The following is a 20,256-nucleotide window of genomic DNA, read 5'->3' on the forward strand; positions in this document are numbered from 1 at the left end:
CTAACCCCCAACTGCTCCCCGGGCACCGTGGATAGGGCTGCCCACCGCTCTGGGCATGTGTGCTCACTGCCCCCTAGAGTGTGTGTTCACTAGTGTGTATGTGGTGTTTCACTGCACGGATGGGTTAAATGCAGAGGTCTAATTCCGATGTGTTCAGACACAGTTGGCTAAAAAGGTTCATTCATTCATTCATTCATAACTCCATACCCAACACTGTACAGAACTGTAAAACTGTATCCACTTATACTGTTTTGTGTCTGTGCTGTTATCCGGTGTCAACCAGAGGAGGATGGGTTCCCCTTTTGAGTCTGGTTCCTCTCGAGGTTTCTTCCTCCTGTTGAGGGAGTTTTTCCTTGCCACTGTTGCCAAGGCTTGCTCACTGGGGACATGGACCCGGATTCTCTGTAAAGCTGCTTTGTGACAACATCTGTTGTAAAAGGCGCTATATAAATACATTTTAATTGACTTGACATCAGAGAGATACAGTTGATTATATGTATGATGAGAACATTTCATACATTTGCCAAATACGATTTACCGTGCTTATTAGTATTAATGAATAATTTACAGCATTTTGACAAACAGGTCTTCATCCATTTAAATATATAGAGGTAGATAAATGAGTGCGTTTACATGCACTTAATAATCAGATAACTGCAAAAAATCAGATTTTGTCAGTAATCTCATCAATGCGTTTATATGCATTGAGTAATCAGATAATGTGAAACTCCGGGTTTACATGAGTCAGACAGTAATCAGATTTCTGCTTTGCAACCAGCCAATAAACACACAGAAGAAGACGTGACGTAAACGTAACATAAAACTTGAACTTCATGTTGCGCCACTTTACCTGAAAACATGAACATACATCATCTATAGGATGAAGAATATTTAAATCCTTCGTTCATAAAGCATGTAGTTGATTTCAGCAACACTGCTTGCTTTGTTCCGGTACTGCGGTCTGTTTTCGCACATGCACAAATTGAGAAATCCGAAAGAAATCAGAGTAAGAGTTTACATACACTGAGAAATGATTACTGAGCTAAAATCCAGCTCTCTTTATTGGATTTCTCAGTTGGATTTCTAGACTATACTTCAATCTAAGAAATTGGAGTATGCTGTTTACGTGCCATTTGGATAATCAGATAACTGCAGAAATCCAATAATGATCGGATTATGAAGCCCATGTAAATGCACTCAATGTTAATTGAGTGATTGTATTGTAATGATTGTATTCTTTTCCGTTCAAAATGTTTAAGCATGTATAAACTATGATTTTGCTCAAATGCTCCATCTTAACCCATCCATTTTGGACTCGCTCGATGGCGCCCTCTAGCGTTTGAGAATTCCGGAAGACATGACAGAGTGGTAATTCTCCTCTTTATAACTTCTCCGGTGAAGTGGTAGAACGTTGTATAACTGGAGTTTGAATTGCTCAAAAATATGACGAGTGTTGAAATATTTTATACTGCTGTTTGTTGTGAAAATAAAGTACGTTTGTCTGTATAAAAAGAATTTACCATTTACAACTTACACTTTCCACAAACGGTCCATAGAGCCCCATTTATTCTGTGCTGTCTCGGAGCGCCCTCTAGCGACTGAACACCCCAACGACACTGAGTGGCAGTTCTGCTCATCAGGAAAATTGCAGTGACGCTGTTAAGTGCACTATTGTTCCATTTTCACTTCTATAATAACACTTCAGAGAACAACATGACGAAGTTGGAGGCTTTCAGAATGAACTTTTTCAGTCATTTCGCTATTGGAGCTACAAGAGGCTGCGCTAACGTTAGCATTTTCGCTATGTAGACTGCTAAGCTGAGCAAATTAAGAATGAAGCTGCATTTTGTGGTTTCCATACTCATTGGAGGTACGTAGATTATTTCATATGTTAATTATTTTCATTTATCGTTCAACTTGCTCTATAACTTCAGTGTTACAGATACAAATTGTATCTACAAGCTAGCAGGCGAATTTTGCCATTGGGGTGTTATTTCTAGTGTTCACCACCAGATGGCAGTATTTCTCAGGCTCCTTTTCCGTGGTCTTTTACAGTGTTTTATACAACAGTTAGTTCCGGCCACGCAAGCTGATTGGTTGAGAAGCGTTCTAACCGCGCTGCCATTTCACCATAACATCACAGGTTTATCACGAACACTGTATCACTCCGCTGAGACGATGTTGCTAAGCAACAACTTTGACCTCTGTAGGAGACGTTCAAGCCATTTGAACGTTTTTACTTCTTACTTTGCCACAAACAGAAAATGGACACTTTTAAGATCACATTTGACCGACAGCCGATTTGGTCAGACTCTGAAGATGAGACGACACTAAATTCCCAAACTGTCATCACCACTGAGCAGCTTTTCAGTCGGCAGCTGTGACAGAAGAACTTAAACAACCTGGAATCAGCCAGAAATGAACCCAGTACCATTCGCCAAACGTGTAGTCTGGTCTTCAGAGTCTGACCAAATCAGACTGAGCCATAAAACTGCCGCAATACAAAACAGAAAACCAAATCACAGCCGCGATGTTATTTCGCGATGACACACTCCCTCTCAGGTTCTATTGTTTAAATAGTGACTCTCAGATAAATTCTTCGAAAAAATTAAATGAAACCTGATGGGGAAGAGCAGCAGTGAACTACCAGGATAACACCATGAATACACATATAAATAATAACACAATTTATATAATAACACCTTTATTTACAATGATGTGCTCTGCTGTGATCCCAGAAACAGCATGTTGAGAGAAGAAAAATGGACACTAAATGGACACTAAATGGAAAGTACATCACAAGTCAAAATAAAAATAAACCTTCCATGACATCTCCGATTCATTCTACGAAGTAAGTTGCGCAAACTGTGATGCATTATAAGAGGTCCACAAAGCCAAGAACATCTATGTTTCTTCAGTATTAGTAGTCTTATTTAAATAATAATCCGCTTGTCATGTTGTAAACACCACAACTCAAGTCTCACACATTCAGTGAGATTCACCACAATAAATCAGTAAAGTTTTCGCACTACGCCGAGGACCCCATCACAGCACAAATCACACTTACTGCACGTGTTGATGTTAAATAACCTAAACCAAAATATATCTACATTTCAAAAACAGCTGCAATTGGAATGTCAATGCAGACCACCAATATTAGATATGAATATGATGAAACACGACATAAAAACTGCTGATCAGACCTATCTGTGAACTGTGTGGCCGTGGCTAATGAGCAGCTTGATTGACAGCACTCTGTCATATAGCTTTTATCTGAGGGTAACTGGCCAAAAATATTCGCAAATAGATATGCAGATGGATGGACGGACGTGAGCGAAGGAACGGATGAGCAGACAATGTTTGCGTATGGATAAATGAATGAACGGGTGACAGGCAGCTACATAGAGGTGGTGTAGCTCACTAGGTTTTGCTTATACAGGGTTAGCTTTCGCTCACCAAGGCCCAATCCCATTTCACCCTTCGCCCCTACCACTGAGCCCTTAGCCCTCTGTTCACGTCTAGGGGTAGGGTGTCCCAATTTTTGTTGAGATAGAGGGGTAGGGCAAAGTGTTAGGGCTACATGGCCCTCCAAACGGAGGTTTTTCAGAGGCTCCAAACGGAGAGTTATGAGAAAATAAGAAAAAGTGATGAGATGGCTGAACAAGAGACCAAAGAAACCCACAAATGTGAGAATTTTCTCAGTTAAAAATTACGATAACCACTGTATTATCTTAGTTTAATGTCGTTTCAATGCATTATGGTCCTTTTCTTCATAACAAGCATAAAAAATCGCGAATAGCATGCTAATGTCTCGGTAGCTAGTTGGCTAACTTTCTGTTCCACCTTAAATAGTCCAGCAGTTCTGATGCCTGAAGTGCCAGAATGTAACTGCTGCACCATTAAAGGTGGAACGGGAAAATTCAAACAAGAAGCTGGTGAATATCTGACTTCAGCTTCGTACCACTGAAGAATTAGGGGTGGGCGATAATAAATAATTGCCCCACCTTTGAAGGCATAGGATTCCCTAAAAGTAACTAAAGCCCAGCAGTGAGGAGCTGAACTTTACCCTCCTCTGCTGTCACTGCAGACTGGCAGGGTCGCCTACAGAGCAGCACTAGTAGCTGTTAATGAAGTAATGCTTTTTTTCTTCCCCCTTTGGAAGTGAGTTAGGGTGACATTCGAAACCAAGGGGTAGGGGTAAAAAGAAGCAATGGGACTGAGCCTTAGTTTCTCTGACTCTGAAACTGCTTTGTGTGGGCGGGGCCAGAGCTTTACCCAGGATTAGGACCGCCCAGTTTACATTGAGAGTGAAAATGAGCGAAATTATCTGCCAATAAGAGAGAAAAGTTCACTTAATAAAAGTACTTAAAACAAAAAATGTCTAGAAATAAGTTAAGTAATCTTATAATATTCTTACGACAATTATAAAATGAGGACTTGCCAAGATATCATCTCAGTGTAGCCGGGAGCCCAGAGCCTCAACTAATTTAAAAATGTCAGGCCAGGGGGTCCCATTCCTGTTATCTGCCCAGCCCCTCAATCTCTAAATCCACCCCTGCCCACAGTGGGTGTCGAGCATACCAGTTCTGACTGTTTTCAGCGGTATTAGGTTATAAAAGTACTTATCTGTAATTTAAGAACTTTTAATTTTGTCTGCTTGCGTGAGAAACCATCGAAACCGCGAAAAAAGCCCACCTCAGCTAAACTAGCCCCACACAATAAACCCGGAGCGAGCAGCTTGTCAGCAAGTTTGCGCTGCCGCGGCGCGTTGGACGCCGGTCAATGTAGTCCGGAGTGCGAGTTCAAGCCCAGCCACTCCTTCAGAAAACACTACACTTCCCAGCAGCACCCTCGCCATCCACTTGTTTACCCAATGGTTGCTCGGTGCGCCTGTCCACTGACCAATCGGGGGGTAATCTCTTAATTCTAAGGGTTAAATACCACGAAAATCCCCCTTTATCAGCACTATTCACTTTTATAGTGTTTTTTTCAGACGGCGGAAGACGCGTTCATCTGCGATGTTTTGATTACCGGGACACGTGGTTCGCCAGCTGGATTTGGAGGAATTTTTTTTTGGAAGTTTTTCAAAAGCCCACAGGTGAGATTTTCTTTTCAGCCTCCTTCACAGTTACGTCCGTCCTCGGAGTGAAAGACACCGTCCTGTAACGCTGTTCGCAGTTTTAATCGAAGTTCAGCGCCACTCGGTCCTGTGATGTGACTGTTTTAAAGGGAAACTCCACCGAATTTTCAAAAGTTCTGCACATGATTAAATGGTTACGATGTAAACAAAGCCATTCAGAGTGTTTTGGTGTGAAATGCCCTGATCGTGAGAAACTTGCCGAATCAGATTTGTTCACAGTGGTGGTGATGGGAACCAGACGTCTGAAGAGTTTAATCCCTCTGAATGTTGCCTCACAGAAAGTTATGACATGAAATGGTTATACAAACCCAGCCTAGTGTCTGAGACCTTGTTTTATGATAGTTTTGTGATAGAGCTTTGGCTTAAAAAGCAATTTAATCCATTCATGGTGGAGGGCTATATGTGGGGCATCGTGAGGAAAAATAGTCCCCAAAGAAAACGTATTTTTTCCAGATTTATGGCTATTTTTCCATAATCTGTGTTACACATAAAAACTCAAGAGGCATGTGTAGGTTCACTGGTGGTTTTGGATTGTAAATAAAATAGCTACATTTGTGTTGTAGACATCATGACCTCTGGCTCCTATCACCACCACTGTTAAGAGTCGATACATTTCTCTACAATGAACCATTTCATAACAAACCACTCTGAATGACTCTTCACATCTCAAGGACTGAATCATTCTGAAATTTTGAAAAATTGGTGGAATTCCCCTTTAATGCTGTTCTCAGTTGTAGTCTACATTTAGTGACTCCGTCCTACGACATGATTGTTTTAAATGATCGATGATCAGGAAAATGTTGCTGTAGTGCGATTCTGGCTGCTTTTCTGTGCTGACAGGTGGAGGACATGAAGGTCTGTGGTGGTGCCTGGGCTCTTCTGAAATCTCTCTGCTCCCCCACCTGCTCCAGACTGGCCGGCTGGACCCCATGCCAGGTCAGCCGCAGGAACACCAGCAGCCACGGGTCCTCGGACAGTCCTCGAGTCCTTATCACAGGTACAACTGTTACGTGTGTCAACAAACTTTACATTTACACCAGTCCACCTGTTTCATCGCCCCCACACCCCCAGCACACATACACTGTACACTTTTCCCCCTCTTTGTTTTTTCCACTGCCTCGTAAGAGACAGTCCTATTTACCTCAGTGACAATGGGCCATGGACAAAAGCGTTGAGCTGCATAATGCTGTGCCAGGCCGCATTGTGGTTACACAATACTGTCCGGTGGCAGTGGGGCAGGACGGGCCAAAAATGAGCAGACACGTTTCCATCATAACACCTTCTTACTGATTTCAGTGCATGCACTGGATTGTAAATCAGTACTTGTTAAGAGAATATTATGTTGGTTATGTTATTTGGTTTACAGATTGACTTGCATGTGCTGGTAATTAATAGGCCCAGTGTGTCCACTTGTACTGATAATAGCTGTTTATTATTATTTTAGTTATTTATATGTAGGATGTGAAGTGTTGAGTGTTGTGTAGGCTACAGTTGTTGCCACTGCATGCAGTACACCCAGTATATTCACCTGTCCTAACATAACAGTACAACTGGTGTAAATAAGCCATTCATTAAAGGTTCAGCCTAGACTTTATTGTCCCATTAAACTATTGATATTATTCAGTTATTAATCTTAAGTCTTATTATTAGTAACTGTTATAACTTAGTTATTTGGTAACTACAGTGAAGCTAATCTGTAGGTTATGTGGTTATGAGAGTGAGGAACTGGAATATGGGCACACAACTAGCAATGTAGTATGATATAAATGTTGGTAAATAGCCACTTAAGTATGGCTTGGACTGTAAGACAGCAAATCTTCTATTTGACCACATAAATCCCAGGCTTATTATGTACTAAGGCATATTATTCGGTAACAACAGGGACTTCAATGCAAACTGGTTGAGCAGTTCTTTTAGAAGTGTGTAAAAAGTCCTTTTAAGTGAATTTCCATTAACATGACACATCATGAAATTCCAGTATAAGATGTCTGGGAAAATATTTTTAGGGTTCAAGCATGCAGTGCTTGATTAGCCTTTAGGGACACCTTAGCACTCAAAAACACTTTAAAAACGCTATTACAATGTTATTACAAATTCTACAGCTAAACAATTGCCGCCATGTGTTTCAGGTCACTGGCCTGAATAACTTTATAATTACATGTTTTGTCATAAATTGGATTCCTTGTCTGGTATTTTCACTTATTCATTCAAAGACTATGGCTCATTATACAAAGGTCAAAAGGTCAATCGGAACAAAACTTGGTGGCCATCTTTTTTGAAGGTGCCTGATTAATACTCATGACATATGGATACCTTTTGACCAGTTCTGTCCCATTTTCACTCAGCTCATGCCAAAAGACAGAATTTTACCCGTAGTCATGTATTTTTGACATTTATGTCAATTGTGACAATCTTTTACATGTTCAACTCGGCTCAATAGCTCATTACATATAAAATGAAACACATGTCATGTTTTAAAACCACTGCTGAACAATTATGGCAGATGAAGTCGTTTTAATAACCTCCGGCCTTCTTTGATTTTTTTATCCTCTCTCTGTAAATAAGGCTCAAACTGCATTAGGCCTTGTTGGGCCTAGTTGGCTAAAACCACATAAGGGCATATTGTGCTGATGTGTGCTTGAACTCACTCATTGGGGTGCATTTTTATCTTTTATCTTTGTTTATTACATTCTCTCTCTATTTGAAGGTGGCCTGGGGCAGCTTGGTGTTGGACTGGCGCAAATGCTGAGGTGTGTGATGAGCTCAACTTCATACAGAGAGAAAGAGGGAACAGCAGTAAGACCTCAGTGAATCACAGTTAGAATTGTGTAGTTTCACCATTTTATTCATTAGTACTCCATGTACAAGAATCTGGATTATTTGCCTCAAAAAGATCACACTGGGAGATTTTCTAACTTTTCTGCATATTTAAATGGTTATGATGTAAACATAGTCATTCAGAGTGGTTTGATGTGAAATGCTCTGTTCTAGAGAAGCTTACCATGTCAGAATTGTTCACAGTGGTGGTGATAGGAACCAGATGTCCAGAACCAGAATTTAATGCCTCTAAAAGCTCCCCCACAGAAAGTTATTACATTAAATGGTTATGAATACACTACGTGATATTTGAGACATCGCTTTATGCTAGTTTGGAGATAAGGCTTAGGCTTGAATCATGTGTTTTGAAATTAATTCACAGCGGAGAGATACATGCAGGGTGTTGTGAGGCAAAATAGTCCCTAAAGAAAACATACTCTTTCAGATTTACCACTATTTTACCATTATCAACTCAGAAGACGTGTAGGTTTACAGGTGGTTTTGTAAAGGAAATAAAATGGCTATTTTGTGTTGTTGACATTGTGACTGCTGGTTCCTCACTACTATTGTAAAGAAATCCAAGCTGAAACGTTTGCTGCAATTATAATCTGCAATTAACCATTTTACATCAAGCCACTGTGAATGACTTGGTTCACATCTCAATGGTTGAATTATGCGCACATTTTGAAAAATCGGTGGAATTCTTCTTTAACAATGCTCACATAGTAATTAGCATGATAAAAGACTAAAGGTCAATATTTTAAACTCTAAAGTTTGCTGAAATTGTAAATGAAAACTGCTTGGGGGCATGGCCGTAAATCAAAAATCCTTTTTTTTTTGTTTTGAAAATGAATTCATAATTAGGTAGCCACTGTTTGTAATTATATTAAGAAAAATGTAAAGCATGTAAGCCTGTAACATCAAAATGTTGCCAAATATTCAAATGTGTCTAAAATGTTGACAGGTACAACCACTAATGATTGTTGCATTGTTCATGTCGTCAGTGACCCAAATGCTACCCAGTAAAATAGTCACCATCATCAACAAAGCTTTTTATTAGACGATAACAATATCTAATAGAAATGATCTTTACAGTATTATCTAAGTTACAAAGTTAGTTGAATTCATAAGGTAGTGAACAAAATTCATTGTTTAGACCACAGAGCTAAGACTGTACAGGTGTAGAAATCTTCTATATCTCAAGGAGTGACTGACATTTTTCTGTTCCTGAATCTTGGTGACCTCAGAGAGCAGTATGGGAAAGAAAACGTGATCCTGTCTGACATCAAGAGACCTCCAGCCGACGTTTTCAACATGGGTATGTTAGTCCTGGGGCAGATATTGGGAAATTGCTATTAATTTTACTGGAAACTATGTTCCAATAAAATTTGCGTAGAAGTGTACACTATATGTCCAAACTTTATAGGCACCTGCTCAACGTTTCTTCTGAAATCAAAGGTATTAAAGGGGACCTATTATGCTCATTTTCATAATTGTCAGCATTTTACTTTTGGGGTCTGCTAAAATAGATTTAAATGCTTCAATATCCCCCAAAACACATCATCTGTCTCATACTGCCAGCCCTGAAACATTCTGTTATAGCTCATACGTCTTTAATCCCACCTCCTGATGAGCCCAGTGTTCTCTTATTGGTCAGCAACTCCCACTCTGTTCTGACTAGTCAACCACCAGAGCTGTTCCGCCCCTACATGTTCCACCCCTGTCTTGCAGCCTGCAGACAAGGACATACAGTGCAGAGTGAGGCCACAGCAGCAGACAGGATGAAGTGAGCCCTTCGGCTGCATTTCTACAAAATCCTTCCCGCAGGGTTGTGCAGAGGCGTTAGAACATGACCACCATGAAACAATCAGAAAATAAAGCCACGCTCTCTCTTCATTCATTCTCTAGCTTGCTCATCCACCGCTGCTGTCTCTCTCTCCGCCAACTTTGAATGGTGTGTTTAAACAGCAACTGACAAATCCTGCTCATTCTGCCTTTATAAGGAGTGTAACATAACACCATCAATCTTTTGTGATAAGCTGGTTCTCAATGTTCAGTGGGGAGTGGAGTGGATTTAGGGTTGACAGTGAAATTTGGGCACAATGGTAAAAGAACAGCTCTCAAGTGTGACTTGGCTCCCTTTGTTCTTTCCAAATAGCTGTTGAAAGGAACCGGATTGCGAATGTAACATCACTATCAGACAGGCTCTTCTCTCTGGAGCAGCTGTAAACATTGGTGTGGCTGTTTTTCTAATGCTGTCAGTTGTACCATATCAGTGTGAGACAGAGTCAGATCCCAAAACTGAACAAACTCTTCCCAGCCTTCAGTAGTTGCTGGGCATTGTTTGAGGGTGTGCCAAGCTTGCCAGTAGGCGGGCAGTAAGGACTGTGTATGAGATGATGTCACCATGTAACAGAGAAAGAGCCTGGAATTCCAACATTTCAGCATAACACCATAAAAGAAAGGGAAAAAACAAAAAAAGGTCCCCTTTAAGAGGGAATTGGTCCCCACTTTATTGCAGTAACAGCCTCTACCCTTCTGCTAAGGCTTTACACAAGATGTTGGAACATTGATGTGAGGATTTGATTTCACTCAGCCACAAGAGCATTAGTGAGGTCATGTACTGATATCAAATGATTAGCTCTGGATCACTTCAACTCACCAGAGAATGCAGTTCCACTGCTCTACAGCCCAGTGCTGGGTAGTTTTATACCTCTCCAGCTGACAAATTGGGCCAGGTGACGTTAAGCTCATGTGCAGCTGCTCCAGATCATCCCATTCTATTGGTCAGTGCTGTTCTATGGAGATTAGAGAAGCTGTTTGTGCACCTGTGTCAGCCATGGGTGCACCTTAAAGTAGCTGAATTCACTCATTATAAGGAGTGTGGATACTTTTGGACATGTAGTGTAGTTCTTGCTTCTTTTGTAGTCATTGTTCTGTGCTGATTTAACACTGTTTGTCAATGAATTTCGACATGGAATCAGTACATTGGTATGTGGAAATCATATGGATGTATCAATGAGCTGAACAGGTCCCTTCGTGTATGCCGATGTGCTGGACTATAAAAACCTGCGGGAGCTGGTGGTGAATAACCGGATCACGTGGTTGGTGCATTACAGTGCCCTGCTGAGTGCTGTGGGAGAGGCCAATGTCACACTAGCCAGGACCATCAACATCACAGGTGAGTTGATTTAAGAAAACCACAGCTACTTTATGCTTTATTTAAGCCCTGACAGCATTAATAGAGGAGTTTGGGGGAAAAAAATGTATACAGTTTTCCCTCTTTGCCCCAAATGTAGTCAATCAGCCAAGACAAGTTTGCTTATTTAGTTTTGCATTGGAGTTATGAGGCTAATATAGCTAACAAATAATAGAAGCCAGAGACATCATAAAGGAGAAGAGGTCACTGGTTAAAATATGAATGGAAAAGCTCAACATGGCACCTGTTTATGGGGGGAAGCACCGCCCTTGCTCTCCCTTGCATCAGCTTGCTGTTTAAGCCGCAAGTGGGAAAAGGCCTCCTTGTTGTGGGGATTTGAGCAGTCGCAGAGGCCAGAAGAAGCTGAAAAATCACTTATTTGAGCCAAATGCTACAAACTATTTGCTCTGCTTTTTCAGATTTCATCAGTGATTTTAAATATGTATTTGAAACATTAATATGGCTTCTGGTTTTGGTTTTGTAGCTTTACCCATTCAAAGAGATGGGAGGCTGGTCCTATTTGAGTGGAAATAACTGTCTGGCGGCATTGCCAAGACGGCCGCTGTGTGGACAGACTTTCCTATAATGACTTTGTAGAAGCCTATACCCCACCAAGAACTACTCCTTTTGCTTTGTAGATGTCTTCACATACTGGCAAGCTACACTTGGGTTAAGGGGGAAATCTATTTATTGCAGAACTATTTCTTTAAGGCACTTACCTTGAAGGTCCGTGGAAATTGTCCCTGTGTCTTTCTTAAACGATAAAACAGTTGATGCTATAAAATATGAACAGTCCTGTGCAAGTCAGAGAGGACCCTGCATTTATTTCATTTTATGCATTATCAGAACAAAAAGAGCAGAACACATATATTTAGCAGAATATTGCACAGCAATAGTGTCCACTAAAACTGCAGGGATATTTATCCACATCTCCAAAGTTCAGAAGTTGGTTCCATTTTCTGCTTCTCACAATCCAAGTAATCCCAAACACACTCAGAGATGTTGAGGTCTGGACTCTGAAGTGGTCAGTCTGTTGAATGTTTGATTTGCAATTTTCCTCACTAAGGGCTTCTTGAGCAGCTACACATCCTTTCAGACCCATAGCGCTGAGTTCTCACAGTGGCAGGATGGACAGAAACACCTGTGGATGTTTTCAGATCTGAAGCAGCTTGATTTTCTCCTCTCTCTCAAAGATGAAAGATTTAAGTGCTGTTCATCTAATGGGGACAGTTTTGGTGGTCTGCCAGGTCTTGCACAGTTGTTAGGGATCCCATTTTCTCTGAACCGCAGTTCTAATCTGCTTAGAAATATCTCCTGAAAGAATAACTTCAGCTTGAAATGAAATAACTGAAGAGTGGTCTCTGACTTTTGCTTAATACTCCCTCCGCACCCTGTACTGTCTTTTATCTGTTTTCATCTTTCTCCTCTCCTTTTCTCAACCTTCTCCACTCCTCTTGTCTTCGCTCTTCTGTTTCTCTCCTCTCCTCTCCTCTCCTCTCTTCTCCTCTCCTCTCAGGTTTGCATAATGTTTTAGATCTGGCTCTGGAGAATTGTTTGCGTCTCTTTGTGCCCAGTACCATCGGGGCGTTTGGCCCCTCCTCGCCCAGAGACCCCGCCCCGGATCTCTGCATCCAGAGGCCTCGGACAATCTACGGCGTCTCCAAAGTTCACGGAGAGCTGATGGGCGAGGTCAGCATTTTTACGCTGCCACTTGCAAGTTTGGAATCACCATTCAAAAGTTTAAAAATTAATCTATACAATTATTATAATATATTCTGTGATTGAGAGGTTTCAAATAATTAGTGATAATAAATTGTAGATATGTCTAGAAAAAAGAACATAGCTGAAGATAATGAGCAGAACATGACTGAGAAAATTGTACACCATCAAGAGGTTACAACAAAATTCACTTCTCATTTCAACTATGGTGATCAAATCTTGAGTGGGTATCTTCACAGAAGATTACTGTAAGTTGACAATTACATTAACACACTTCTTAAAATATTGACTAAAATAGCTAAAATACATTTTGGTGTATATAACATCAATACATAAACCTACATTATGTTGATATTTTTGTATATAAAATAGCAAAAATTATGCATATGACAAGTGCTTCCAAACTTTTAAATGGTACTGTACAGTCAAGTTACATCTCACACAAATTTCACATAAGATTCATATAGTATGATATTTGTTATGTGGCAATGATGTGGTAAATGTTAAACTGTTGCTATCAGTATCTCCACCATAAATATGGCTTGGATTTCCGCTGTCTGCGTTATCCTGGAGTTATCTCGGCCACAACGAAGCCCGGCGGAGGCACCACAGGTAACAGCAAACATTCACCCACTCACTAATAACTTATTCACTGCTACATTCTTCCTGTTATTTCTCACCATCATCTGTTCAGTCGCTTAAATAAGGCAAATAAACGCATCATACAAGGGTTGAACCAACAGTTTAGTGTGTTTAAATAGTCAAAAAAAATCAATTTTATGCAATTTTCCTCCTTAACCCCATGGTTAGTTGATCAGCCAAGACATGGTGCTGGAAGTTTGCTTTTTTAGTTTTGCAATGGAGCTACAAGGCCAATATAGCTAACAAGTTCTGGATACCAGAGATATAATAAAGGAGGAGAGCGGTCACTGATTGAAATATGAATGGAAAAGCTTGTAACGCTCAACATGTTGTCAGCTTACAGAGAAAGTCCTGCCCATCAATAAAAGATTGGATACCTCCTAAGCCAGGGATTGTGGGTTTGAGTCCCATCTGGGGTGTAGAGCTATTGGTTGGTATAGCATAGTGGGTAACACCTCTACGCTGTAGACTGGGGTTCAATCCCTGGCCTGGGCAAGCACCCTACACTATACCAATAAGAGTCCTTGGGCAAGGCTCCTAACACCACCTTCGCCTACCTGTGTAAAAAATGATGAAATTGTAAGTCGCTCTGGATAAGAGCATCTGCCAAATACCGTAAATGTAAAAGGAGCCAATATGTTTGCTGGTTAAGCCGCTAGCAGGAAAAGCCCCCCTCACTGTAGAGATCTGCATCCAAAACCTGTTTTTTTGTGCGTTATTGAGGCAAACACTACAAATTATTAATGAGGTTTTATCAGATGTTACCCATGCTTTCAAATATGCTTTTAAAATGGTAGTTTGACCTATTTTGGTCTCTCTTCATTCAAAGAGAGAGGAGTCTGGTCCTGTATGACTGGAAATAACTGCAACTTCATTGCCAGGATGGTCGCCGAGTGAACAGACTTTCCTATAAGGACTTTTTGGAAACTTATACCCCAAAAATTAGCATTGCTCCAACTGCATGCCCAAACACTTACCTGAAGTTGTTAAGTAATCTCAAATGGACTTGCTTATGTGGTTTTGTATAACATATTGATATCAGTAAAAATGAACAAAAGTACATTGCATAGCTGTAAACACTAGTAGCAGCAGCCAGCTTGATGACTGAATTTACTTTTTAGCTAATTAACTAGGTTGGAATTTGCTAGTCACATTTAGTTAAATAAGTGCTTCAGCTATAAAAGTGGCTAACAGTGTACAAAACCCTGGATGGGACTTAGCAGGGCTTAACTGTTTCTGTGTCCTGTTACATGCAGTTTGCATGGTCGGGAGTCGAATTTGTAATGTTTTAAACACAACTGACCTTCATTTTATGAGCTACATGCATTACATTTTATAGGGTTAAAAGCATTGTTATGTTTTATTTGTGCTTGTTTCACACTGGCTATAAAATCACTGTACAAATTTTGCTCAACTTGTGTTGAGTTGAGGTAACGCCTTAGCCTTTAGCGGCTAACACAGTGCTGTTTGATGAACTCTGCTATATAACTTACAGCTTTATTGCACTCATTACATTTACATATTGTCACAGTAAGGTAATCTATTATTTATTCACATACATTTTAATAAATTTATTCAGTTGCTTTTTAGTTGGTCTATGGCTTGCATAGGTTACACTTCCTTTCTCTCCTCAGACTACGCCGTTCAGATCTTTCATGATGCTCTCAGCAGCGGCCACCATGAGTGCTACTTGCGCCCGCAAACACGTTTACCCATGATGCACATCTCTGACTGCCATCGGGCCACCATAGAGTTCATGCAAGCAGACGAGTGCCAGCTCTCCCTGCGCACCTACAACATCGCAGCCATAAGCTTCACACCTGAGGAAGTAGCAGCAGAGATCCGCAAACATGTACCAGACCTGACGGTCACCTACAAACCCGACCCAGTCCGCCAGAACATCGGTATGAAAAAATGACAAAATTAATAAAAAGAGTGAATGAATGATTGTTTGATTAATTGATTGATTGATTCATTCATTCATTAGTATGCCAAATGCATTGCCAAGCATGGCTGCATGACATGGTATCGGGATATTTATTATTCAGTATGGATAATTTTTTATATTATTAGTCTAATTAAAGTAACACAATTGTATGCAAACGTTTAAACACCCCATGTCAAATTGCATGTTTTGTTCTTTTTCGAAGTAAAAATAAGTTACCACATCCATACAGAGAATAAACTTAATATCCCATTTTTATTGCACATTTTAGTGCCATTTCTGTTTATGTGCAACAAACAGTAAAAAATAATATATAAATATCTCAAATGCACATTGTCAATAAGGAAATAAAGTTTGATTTCAATAATTATTGTTATCATTTATTGTCAAGCATTGCTACATGTATAGTTATAATAAGGACAGTAAGGTACCCAGACTACACAGTCAGTGTAAAACTCATTGAAAAGCTGTTAATGTTTTTTTTTGTTTGTTTTTTGTCTTTTGGCCTATAGCGGACAGTTGGCCGATGCGATTCGACGACTCCAATGCTCGGCGGGACTGGGGCTGGAAGCCAGCCTACGGTCTCCCGGAGCTAGTCACGGACATGCTGAACCGTGTCCGGAACAAGAGGACCAACGCAGGCCTGCCTGTTAGCTAGCAGTTCAGCTGTCTGCCTCTGACCACATGGATCACCATCCCCCACCATGCTCAGGGTGAAGGGGGGCTGTGTCTTCAAACCTGGACTTTTCACATTATTCCAGCCACTGAGAGTCTTCTACATAAGCTAACCTTCTCATCAGAGACTAGCGCTACCTGTGGATTCCTGACACTCACAAACACACACAGATACACTTCTCAGCAGCCTTGGTCTTTTTCAGGGATGTATTCCTTAATGACTGTACCTTCTGTCCTGAGGGAATAGGCAGAAACTTTGGGTGCTAGTTTTTCTTTTTGCGTAACAATGTCATCATGACCTCCTGATATCTCTGTCATTCCACACCGTTTCCTTTCTCATAAAAGCTGTTACTGTAGCTCACTGCAGTAGCTAATGAAATGACTAATTAGCAGCCAGATTAAGCTAGGCATTCATGCTAATTAATTTGGCTAAATAGCAGCCAGGCTAAACAAAGTGTTTCTGCTAATGAATTTGGCTAATTAGCAGCGAGGCTAAACAGTGTTTCTGCTAATGAATTTGGCTAAATAGCAGCCAGGCTAAACAGTGTTCATGCTAATTAATTTGGCTAAATAGCAGCCAGGCTAAACAGTGTTCATGCTAATGAATTTGGCTAATTAGCAGCCAGGCTAAACAGTGTTTCTGCTAATTAATTTGGCTAAATAGCAGCCAGGCTAAACAGTGTTCATGCTAATGAATTTGGCTAATTAGCAGCCAGGCTAAACAGTGTTTCTGCTAATTAATTTGGCTAAATAGCAGCCAGGCTAAACAGTGTTTCTGCTAATTAATTTGGCTAAATAGCAGCCAGGCTAAACAGTGTTCGTGCTAATGAATTTGGCTAATTAGCAGCCAGGCTAAACAAAGTGTTTTTGCTAATGAATTTGGCTAATTAGCAGCCAGGCTAAGCTAGGCTTTTCTCCCAGTTACCTTTGGTGAAAGAACATCTGGTTAAAGGAATACAACTAAAAATGCTGTACTGGCTAACAACCAGTTAGCAGAATCGAGTGAAGCTAATTTTTGCGGCCTAAAGTGGTCGCAACCTCCTGATGCATTTGTCATTTCTTTCTCTCTCATAAACTCATAATTCAGGGCCACATCCATTTTTTCACGCTTTCCCATCCTGCTTTTGCTCACAATTGACAATTTCTGGTTGTCTTGGTTAGTTGGTTTGATTCGGCTGCTGCAGTATATCCATTCTCTGTGACCTCAGAAAGCCATCACAGGCCGTCAGGCTGATGGTAACATCGTCTTAAGCGTGCTGACCAGAGTGCTGTGTTACCGGTGGGGATTTTTAGGGTTTGGCTCGGGGTGCTTCTCTTAAACCCAGTTGTTCCTCCTCACGGTCTTATCTGGTTCGAGGCTTTATTTATTTTTTATAGTATTTTAAGGGCTGTAGACCCTCTATTAGCTTAGTTTGGTGGTGTGGTTTAGCTATATCAAGTTATATCATTGCCTGTGTATCTATATACTTCATTTAGAGCATACCAGCAAATGCAAAGACAAAATGAAAAAGGAGTCAGTCTGTCTTTATGCTCAATGTAAGGGTACTGTAAACAGGTGCCATCTAGTTCAGAACTAGAGGCCTCATCTGTAATGTATCATGTCATACTGGATAAACACCAAAAAGCTGCCTTGTATCTCACTGTTCCTCTTCCACTCACAAAACGTTAGCCTTTCATGCCAAAGTTCAAACTACGTCCTTCTGTCCTTCTGTCTGGTGATTCTAAACATGAGTAGGATAATAGAAGTATCTCTTTTTTTATTCAGTTTTCAAAGTAAATCCCACTTTTTTCTCTATCTTGCTCTCACCAATGGCTGGGTACGATGTAGACAGTCAATACCCATTTGTTTCGAGTCCAACTCATGATAATACAACACTGCAAGAACAGTCAGACATCAAATCCTTATGCTGGCCCGGCCCAGGAGGAAAAAAAACTAGAGAACGCTGCGGCTGAGCTCAGTCCCATTTCAGATCAGCCAGTTCAGAAGATGAACCTAATTCATGCAGTTCACAAACAATCTGCTCAGTATTGCCATTCAGAATCTAGTAGTAGTATTCGAGCTGGAGCCTCTCCTGGACAATCTGAAAAGAGATGGCGCTGAATCGGCCTTGGAGGAACACAAGACAGTCAACTTTACGTTGAAACACTCTCTCTGTCTTCATCAATGGGTTGTGATTTTTGGGGGGGCCGACATGTGTTGAAATAAGCCTTGATGCTCCATTAACGTTTCATCTTGAAGGCAAATCAGTTAAATATTCCCATGCCGAATTGGTGGACAAAATTGCAGTGCAAGTTTATTTATCAGGAAAAAAAAGAAATAAATTGTTTCGTTTCCTTGGAGTGGTGTTTCTCTTCATTTTTGGATTGTCTATGCTCCTACATCCTGCCGTGCAATCCAAAGAATGCTGAGCTGAAATGGAGGGAGAGTAATAGCACAGGCCCTCACAGGACAAGCAGCAGGGCCTGGTCTCTAGAATCGTTATAAATGTGACCCTTTTATTTGGCCAAACAGCTAAATATGTCGAACTGATGCGATCCAACTATATAGTGTATTGGAACCAATTAGGTTAAAGCTAGATGCTGGTGGTGACAAACAAGCAATTTACGTTAAGATATGGGAGCCACTGGAGAAAAATACAGCCATTTTGTAAGTCATAATGATGAGTAATTTCTCCATAATTATGACTTAGTATCTCCTAATTATGACAAAGCATCTCATTATTATGACTTAGTATCTCATAATAATTATTTGCTATCTCTAGGGCTGAACGATGTGGGCTAAATGACTAATAATTGTAATTTTTCTGACCAGTATTTCGACTGCAATTTAAATTGCAGTTAATTTCTATAAATTGAGGTCCATTCATTTTTTACCAACAGGGCCAACACTTAAACTTTTTCTGACTTGTTGTGATTGTGATGTCACAGCACATGGATTCTGATTGATCTACTTCATCTAAAAGCAATTCACAAATTCTCTGTGTTATTAGGTTAAATTTTCCCACTTAAAACATGTTGATAATTTTGGCTATAATTAAAACTGCAGCTCTTGGAATTTGAAAATTGCTCTCTTTAAAATTGCAATATCAATATAAAAACAATTCATCTTTCAGCCCTACTTTCTCATAATAAAGAGACATTTTTCTCCTAATTCTGACTTACTTTTCTCAATCTCAAGTAAGTGACAATTATGAGATTAACTCTGAGATGCTAATTCATAATTTTGAGAGAGTCTCATTATGAGCTAGTAAGTCATAATTATGAGATGCTAAGTCATAATTATGAGAAAGTAAGTTATAACTATGAAATGCTAAGTCATAATTATGAGAAAGTAAGTTATAACTATGAAATGCTAAGTCATAATTATGAGAAAGTAATAATGAGATTAGCTATAAAATGCTAATTCATAATGTTGAGAGTCTCATTATGAGCTGCTGAGTCATAATTCTGAGATGCTAAGTCATAATTATGAGATAGTACTTCATAACCATGGCATGCTAAGTCATAATTATGAGAAGGTAAGTCATAACTATGGGATGCTAAGTCATAATTATGACAAAATAAGTCATAATCATGAGATAATAGGTCATAATTATGTGAAAGTAAGTAATAATTGTGAGATTAGCTATGAAATGCTAATTCATAATGTTGAGAGTCTCATTATGAGATGCTAAGTCATAATTATGAGATAGTACTTCATAACTATGGCATGCTAAGTCATAATTATGACAAAGGAAAATATAACTATGGGATGCTAAGTCATAATTATGACAAAGTAAGTTATAACTATGAAATGCTAAGTCATAATTATGACAAAGTAAGTCATAATCATGAGATAATAGGCCATGATTTTGAGATGCTAAGTCATAATTTTGAGATAGTCTCATTATTATGAGCTGCTAAGTAATGATTATGGTTGCTAAGTAATTATTATGAGATAGTAAGTCATAATAATGAGATGCTAAGTAATAATAATGGTCTGTGTACCTTTGACTTTGACTTACTGGCAGAGTAAACAGGTTTACACTAACTAGTGTCCTCACTAGTGCGCTCTAAGTATTGTGAGTGCACAGGGCGCCAGAGCGTCTATCGGGACGCAGCCGGGCTCCGTCTGGTAAA

At 40.0% G+C, this 20,256-nt stretch overlaps 1 protein-coding gene across 1 annotated transcript; it reads left to right on the forward strand.

Annotated features, from left to right (window-relative positions):
* The first annotated feature begins 5,989 nt into the window (after nucleotides 1-5,989).
* tdh2 (L-threonine dehydrogenase 2) lies at nucleotides 5,990-16,120 on the forward strand. Its single transcript, XM_036593822.1, has 8 exons — nucleotides 5,990-6,137; nucleotides 7,848-7,890; nucleotides 9,205-9,275; nucleotides 10,989-11,138; nucleotides 12,673-12,845; nucleotides 13,397-13,487; nucleotides 15,152-15,421; nucleotides 15,975-16,120. The coding sequence occupies exons 1-8, from the start codon at nucleotides 5,990-5,992 to the stop codon at nucleotides 16,118-16,120; spliced, it is 1,092 nt and encodes a 363-aa protein (XP_036449715.1).
* Nucleotides 16,121-20,256: the final 4,136 nt, after the last annotated feature.

The sequence above is a fragment of the Colossoma macropomum genome, unplaced genomic scaffold (assembly GCF_904425465.1).
Source record: "Colossoma macropomum unplaced genomic scaffold, Colossoma_macropomum, whole genome shotgun sequence".
NCBI lineage: Eukaryota > Metazoa > Chordata > Actinopteri > Characiformes > Serrasalmidae > Colossoma > Colossoma macropomum.

Coding starts and splice junctions, on each gene's coding strand:
- tdh2 (XM_036593822.1), top strand. CDS start 5,990: ATGAAGGTCTGTGGTGGTGCCTGGGCTCTTCTGAAATCTCTCTGCTCC. Junction 6,138..7,847: donor TCCTCGAGTCCTTATCACAG/GTACAACTGTTA, acceptor CTCTATTTGAAG/GTGGCCTGGGGCAGCTTGGT. Junction 13,488..15,151: donor GCCCGGCGGAGGCACCACAG/GTAACAGCAAAC, acceptor TTCTCTCCTCAG/ACTACGCCGTTCAGATCTTT.